Below are 7,954 nucleotides of genomic sequence, written 5' to 3' on the forward strand. Positions count from 1 at the left end.
CCTCAAAATTGATGTGTTAGAAGCAGGAAAAAGGGGCAAGCGTAAGGATTTGAGCGAGTTTGGCCAAATTGTGATGGCTAGAAGACTGGATCAGAGCATCTCCAAAACTGCAGCTCTTGTGGGGTGTTCCCAGTCTGCAGTGGTCAGTATCTATTAAAAGTGGTCCAAGGAAGGAACAGTGGTGAACCGGTGACAGGGTAATGGACAGCCAAGGCTCACTGATGCACATGGGGATTGAAGGCTGACCCGTGTGATCCGATCCAACAGATGAGCAGTTGCTCAAATTGCTGAAGAAGTTAATGCTGGTTCTGATAGAAAGGTGTCAGAATACACAGTGCATGATGGTCAGAGCTGTTTCGGCAGCAAAAGGGGGACCAACACAATATTATTTAGGTGGTCATAATGTTATGCCTGGTCAGTGTATATGATAAATAAATAAATAAATAACATTTAGGAAGACAAAGCATCCTTACACAAGTACACTTTTGTTGAAACAAACTTTATTTCAAGGATTCCATGCAGATACAGTCGTACTTGGTTTTTGAATATAAAACTATATGGTATTAGGTTTATTGAAGCACTCCTGAATAAAAGCATTACAATTTATTGACTTGTACAAATATGAGAAAACAACTCACAAATGTGTGCTCAATACGGCAAACTGTGAATAATATTAATATTAGTAATATAGCCTAAGCATTTCAAAAGAATTACATATCTAATAACTTTATTTGCCTGTAAACAATACATGCATTTTCAATATTTATGTTTATATTTCTTGTTCAAGTAGCAAATGTCTTGCACATGTTAAGGTACATGGCCAATAAATCCAATTTTTCATTATTATGAATAATAATAATAATAATAATAATAATAAACGGAGTTATTGATAATGAACTCACAGTCTGACCAATCATAAACATATATAACAATTTTTCAGGTCTAAAAACTCACAGTACATAAAACTTTTAAATGGAATTGATAAAAACAATAAAGTCCTTCTCTTCCTTTTTACACATTTATATTCCAAACAAGCTACACAATTGTTTCTTTAATTTGCATAATGTGTACATAATTTGATAAAGAATAATAAAGAAACTATATTTCACACCCAGGATAATGGGACAACTGACTAGTCAGCATTATACAAGATAAATGTAAGCCCAAATGAGTAGTAGTAATAGCAGCAGTAGCATTAGCAGTATAATTACAATTGTTATTTGATATTGTGTAATACCGAGTATGATCAATCACCTAATTTATCACAATTAATTAATTAATCTGTGGAGCATAATCGTGATTTCTATTTTAATTAATCCACTCAGCTGATTTCATTTGGCATACGCCCTCTCACATTTATCTCACTTATAGATGCATTCAAATGAGCAGCATATAAGCTTTCAAGTCCAGTGTCTTAACCACTGAGCTACCTCTAATATGATCAGATGAATTTGCTTCATCTCTGAATGTAATGGAGTCTTGAGGTGTGTCCCAAACATTCACTTTTACAAACCATGTTGTGAGAAACTTGCGAATCATTGTCCTTGTGTGGACAGCACCAACTTTTCATGTCTCGTTTTGCACCAACATTTGATATAGACATTCATTCTGAAAATAAAAGATAAACATTGGGGCCACATTTTATTATGTCTACACTAAGCTTGTTCGAGGCAATGGTCTGCACAGGGCCCAGCAGGTCTACTCCATAGAGTGTTAACTACACATTAACATGACCGTAATTTGCTAATTAGTTTAATGCCTATGCATCAAGAAAATCAAATCAAACTAAAATTTCACAAAACTCTTTTTTTTTTTTTCTATTCCCAAGGTCATCTTGATGTTTTACATTATGATGCACAGATTAAGCACATTTTAATATGGATATTTTGCAAAAGAAAACCACTTACCTCCTTATAAGATGAATTATAAGCTTGACCTGAACAGCAGCAATCATTAAAAGCACACACACACACACTCCTCTGGCTGTAAATTATTCGGGAAAAAGTCACAAGGAGGGGGAGGACATGTTCAAAGTTTAAGTAAATAAATAATTCCAGCTATATTTTTAAACTTGGACTGTGGCTTGGACTCTGATATCTTTAGCAACAGAGAGTCTCAATTGTGTTTAAAGACCCATGAAGCTCTCTATCTATCCTCAAGTGTTCATTATTTTCATTAAATTAACAAGAAAACAAAATTTTGTATGCCAGGCATAAAACAGGCAATGATTTGGCAAATGATTTGGCAATGGGTTAAAACTTACATAATCATGCTAATCTTTAAGTCACATGTGTCACAGGAAATGTACTACATGTAAAAGCCCAAAGGGGTCAAAAGTTGTTTATTTTTATGGTAAAGCTTTTAGAAAATAGGGAAAATATGTCAGCCTCTCTTACCGTCTGCAACAAGAATCTCTGTAGAACTCCATATCAAATTACTTAGAAATTAAATGTTTACTTTACTATATATATATATATATATATATATATATATATATATATATATATATATATATATATATATATATATATATATATATATATATATATATATAAAACTTAGGAAAAAATACTGAGGTGCAGCTTTTACAGGAAAACATCCTAAGTAATCATTGGGGAAGTCTATGTTACCACACACCATAGGGTGACCAATAAATCAAATAGTATAACACTGTATCCCTTTTATTACATACACACATATACACACACACACACACACACAGATACCCATTTATATTTTCAAACCATAAACGACACTGATAGTAGATCAGTAAATATGAACAGATATCAAAGGTCGCGTAGCACTTTTAGATCACCACCGTGTGTCCTTCATTACCTGGGGCACTAATCTTCATTTGCTCTTTATACACAGCTCCTCTTAGTTTGACTTTGTCCACCGGTTGGACACAGAAACACGGCTGTTATCTGGAGATTTTTACGCAATCCTCTCGGTTCTATCTTTATACTCTTCTTTAGGTGAACTAAGAATCAAGGATAACGAAAGAACGTCAAATATTTCAAAAAGATGTGTTGTACAGGAAAGTGTGCACGCTTAGTGGGTTTGATACTCTTGCCCTCTGCATTTCTTTGTATGATCGCCAACCTGTTGTTGTTCTTTCCCAATGGCACTGTTTTGGAAAATGATCAGATCTCCCTACAGGTCTGGCTGATGGGAGGATTCTTAGGTGGAGGCTTGTTTGTAAGTATACAGCAGTTTCTTTTTTTTGATCCATGGTTGTATTAGAAAAAGTTATTTTAACTTAGCTATGAACCTATCTTTAATGGATATATAAACCACTGCTCATTTACTGCCAAATATTTTAATTGTATTTAGTGTTAAAAAGTGTTATCCTACTACTAGTAGTGTTACTCTCTTTAATAATCTCTCTAAATTTGAAAGAAATTTTGCATTTTTTTATATTTCTGATTTGTAGAGTTAGATGATTATTGTCTTGCATGAGAAACAATATTTTAAACTCTACTCATTGTGGATTTTGAAGGTTATAATTTACGTTTTTAAACATGTCAGCATCATCTGCTAATAAGATCTAATGTGAACACCCAATACAAACCTTGCTAAATGTATTCATGGAGCATAAGCACTGTCTAAGTGTTTATTCTACAACAGATATAATAGCTGTTGTTGTAGAAGTCCATAAATTTTTTTAATGATTTTTACTTGTCCCTCAGATGCTGTGTCCAAGCTGTTCAGCTATCAGAGCTGGTGGAAAGGGCTGCTGTGGGAAGGGTTGCTGTGGAAATCGTTGCCGCGTAAGTAAAAAAAACTTCATTCGGGGAGGAAAGTTCAATTCTAGTAGATCTGGCAACTCTAATAGAAAAGCTAAATTGTACACTGTGGAATCAAAAACAAATTGGATTTAATAATTGAATAGTAAATAGCCTATAACGACTAACCAGTAATGAACTCATGCAGACAAAATACGTAGGGTTACTGTTTTAGGCATAGCGTTATTATACTATACTACTCTATACTACACTAATACATAGGCCATTTGAGAACAACTCTAGTATTAAGAATGTTATTAAGGCAGATGTGTGTTTGTGTCGACTATCTTTGTGTCTGTAGATGCTGAGCTCTGTGTTTTCCTCTGCATTTGGTCTAATTGGGGCAATATACTGCACCAGCGTAGCATCTGCAGCACTGGCTATTGGACCAAAATGCCTCCTGGCCTCAGGGTCCTGGGAGTATCCCTTTGAGAACATGCCCCAAGAGTAACAAAACTAAACTAAACTTTTATTGAACTAAACTTTTATTTATAGTTTTTGGTTAAGTATTTATGTATGAATGTGGTATTGATGCCCAATACCAAAAAAAATCATTTCACAAACATGTTTTATTACACACACACACACACACACGAAACACAATTGTTTTATGTCTGATTTTTCCTGATTGAGATTTTTAATTATCTGAACACAAAAAAAGTCACCACTTACATGACATTTTTTCTGTTTCGTTTCCCTCTACAGTAATTCCAGCTACTTGGTGGATAAATCTGAGTGGTCTCTCTGCATATACCCAGAAAATGTAATCCTGTGGCACATCGTTCTCTTCTCCATCATACTAGGTCTGGGTGTCATTCAGGTTGTGCTACTTGGCATCCAGGTCATTAATGGCTGCATGGGTTTTCTATGTGGGGACTGTCGAAAAAGCCCAGAGGTAAATGTTACAACAGTGTTTCAGAGTTTCAGACTTTGGTATTGGTCTGTCATGGAGTTGGAAAGAGAAGTAGAAGGCTCAATGGATTTAATTCTAAGTAATAAATTTAAGGGCAATTTGATATGTGAGGTAAAAAAAAAAAGACTAACAGTATTATCAATAGATGGTTGAACATTAAACCTTAAATTAGTTTATGATCACATATTTGGTGCCAGGCAGGGCATGAAAGCATATGGAAAGTTGAGTGCATTGTCAGGATGGAAAAATTAAACAATGCAAGCTGTTATTAGTTTATGACAAAGGTAATTATACCTAGCATTCTATGAGAATATACAGTACCAGTTATATGTTAATAGTAATTGTAATATTTTACATTTACAGTCTCTATTGATGACTAGGGGTTAGGGTTAACACTGGTTCACTAGGCATATAGACTCACGATACCATTTCATTTGAAAATTAAAAAGGTAAAAACTAAAATTTCAAATTAAAACACTGGATTTTATATTCGTTCACTGAGCACTTTATTAGAAACACTTGCTAGGGCTTCCCTTTGCTCTCGAAAACAGTCTCAATTCTTCATAGCATGGATAACACAAGATGTTGGAAACATTCCTTTTTAGATTCTGCTCCACGTTGACATCATTGTGTCATGCAAATCAGATGCAGATGCAATGCAGATTTTCATGCTTGCAGACGATTTATTTATTTTTTTTTATCAATTTTCATGCTGTGAATCTCCTGTTCTTCCACATCCAAAAGATGTTCTGTTGGATTTAAATCTGGTGACTGGGAAGACCACTACAGATCACAGAACTCACTGTCATTCGCATGAACCCAGTTTAAGATGAAGTTTTGTTTTGTGACATGGTGCATTATGATGCTAGAAGTAGCCGTTGGAAGCACAGGGTCAGCAACAATACTTAAATAGGCTGTGGCATTCAAGTGGGAAGATTCAAGTGATTGATTGGTATTAATAGGCTCAAAGTGTGCCAGTAAAATAGGTCCAAAGTATGCCACAAAAAGCCAAAAGAATATGTTGTTTGTGCCGACATTACCATCTCTGTGTCTTAGCAGAAATCCAGATTCTTCAGACCAGGCTAGATTTTGTTAAGTTTTGTTAAGCCTGTGCCCATTGCAGCCTAAACTTTCTGTTTGGCTAACAGAAGTGGAACCAAACATGATCTTTTTCTGTTGTTTCCAATCCACCTCAATTTTGGATGTGTTGTACATTCTGCGATGCTTTTCTGCTCACTACAGTTGGCTCATCTAAAACCTTTGTCAGCTCAAAACAGTGTTTCTCACCAACAAGGCATTTCCACCACAGAACTGTCGCTCAATGGATGTTTTTTTCTTTATTTCACAATTAGAATAAACAATAGAGAGTGTTGTGTGTAGATATCTCAGGAGATTAGCAGCCTGTCTGTCACCAACAACCATGCCACTGTGAAAAACTTCGAGATCACATTTTTTTCCCCATTCTAATGGTTGATGTGAACATTATATTTAACTGCTGGCCTGTATGTGATTAATCAATTGCATGTAGGTGTACAGGACACTGGATAAAAGTTTGTGGTTAAACTGTATACATTTATAAATGCATACATTTATTTCAAATAAATGTATTCAACATCTTCGTGTTCATGATAAAAATCTTCAAGTTAAAAAATCAAGTAGTTTTTATTTAGGAAACAGGGGAAGCAGTAATGATTAGATGATCCCAAGGAATCCTCTTTTATACATTAAATGGAACATGTTTATTTTTCTTTCGCAGGATGATGGAGGATTGTGAATGGAAGATATTATCAAGACATAATCAACGAATCAAATTCCATAATAGATCTTTTGTTCGCTGATAGGTAGCAGCTACACTCTGTATACTGTATCTATTTATTACAATGACCTATCTACATGATCGTGTGATATATAAAAATACAATTTTATCAATTTTGTCTTTAATTCACAACAGGATCTATGTTCTTTAGTGCATTTATTGTAAGTCATCTGAAAGCAATATTCCATATGTGAACATTGTTTCTACAGTACACGGTGTCAACTTTGCACACTGTGCTATTTATCCTGCTATTACAATCAATTATTAAACTTGATATGGCAGGGATATGTATTAATTATCAACTAAAATTGAGCAACATCTCTAAAATAGAGCTTGAAGCTCTCAGGGTGGACAATAAAATTGGTTTTACCTTTGACTCCATCCTGTATACATATAAAATGTGTGGGTGTTCTTCTAAAAATGCATCTATTTTGATACAACAGCAGTGTTTCCATGATTTCCTGCATATTATCGCTGAAAATATGCAGAACACTATCAGAACATCTTGTTCTGTGTTCATCAGGACACCGCTGCAACTTGTTTGCTTCTTACTAGTTTGAGCTAGATCCTGCTTGAAAGCAGGATCAGGGGCACCCTTGTGGTAGAAGCGACATCTACAGCTGTACAAACAGAGATGCTTTGAATGTAAGGTGTTTGTACAAAGCATCATCTGGTACTCAGTGTTATGGATGTTCACCTCATTATTGCTACGGATAGAATTTTCGTTGTATTTTATGTCTTTGAAGTAACATATATTTAGTCTGTAATCTTAAAGAATTATAACAGACTGTCTGGATCAGCAATGTTTTTCATTACTCAAAGGTTTCAATACAGACAGGAATCTTTATAGTACTTAAAAGGGGTGACATACTGTCCAGCTATTCAGCTAATCTGAATAAGCTCCATCAACTGATAAACATAAACATACCATGCAAGTTTTGGCCATATCTGGAGAGCATGACTTGTGAATGCACTTGTCCTGTCTTATGGGCTCAAGGAGTCTTTATGGAGCCTTAAGTCAGAATGCTGGACTGTTATGGACTATATGGCTAGAAGGGACATGATTGCAAGATTGTAACAACTTGTATAAATCTTTTTTTTTTTTTAAATAATTGTAATGATCAAGGTTCTTTTATTATGTCGCCCCAGGCTTGCTCACTAGGGATGATTTTGTCTAACATTAATCTTTTGTACTATGTTTCTTATGTTCTGTAAAGCTGCTTTGAGACAATGTCCATTGTTAAAAGCGCTATACAAATGATATTGAACTGAATTGAAAATGAGGGGAAAACAGGAGGAGAATCAAAACCTTTCTGTCGTTTGCCATGCAGATCACATCAGAGAATGTAAAGGCTGACAGAGGGGAAGGAGGAGCTTATAAATATTGGGTCGGGTTGAGAAAAAAAAAGATTCAATGGTGTTCACTCAAAGGAACTAATG

At 34.9% G+C, this 7,954-nt stretch overlaps 1 protein-coding gene across 1 annotated transcript; it reads left to right on the forward strand.

The window, feature by feature from the left end:
- Nucleotides 1-2,825: 2,825 nt before the first annotated feature.
- Nucleotides 2,826-6,895, forward strand: tm4sf5 (transmembrane 4 L six family member 5). Its single transcript, XM_058394030.1, has 5 exons — nt 2,826-3,198; nt 3,690-3,770; nt 4,087-4,232; nt 4,491-4,680; nt 6,455-6,895. The coding sequence occupies exons 1-5, from the start codon at nt 3,025-3,027 to the stop codon at nt 6,470-6,472; spliced, it is 609 nt and encodes a 202-aa protein (XP_058250013.1). The 5' UTR covers nt 2,826-3,024; the 3' UTR covers nt 6,473-6,895.
- Nucleotides 6,896-7,954: the final 1,059 nt, after the last annotated feature.

Source organism: Hemibagrus wyckioides, linkage group LG07, assembly GCF_019097595.1.
Source record: "Hemibagrus wyckioides isolate EC202008001 linkage group LG07, SWU_Hwy_1.0, whole genome shotgun sequence".
Classification (NCBI taxonomy): Eukaryota; Metazoa; Chordata; class Actinopteri; order Siluriformes; family Bagridae; genus Hemibagrus; species Hemibagrus wyckioides.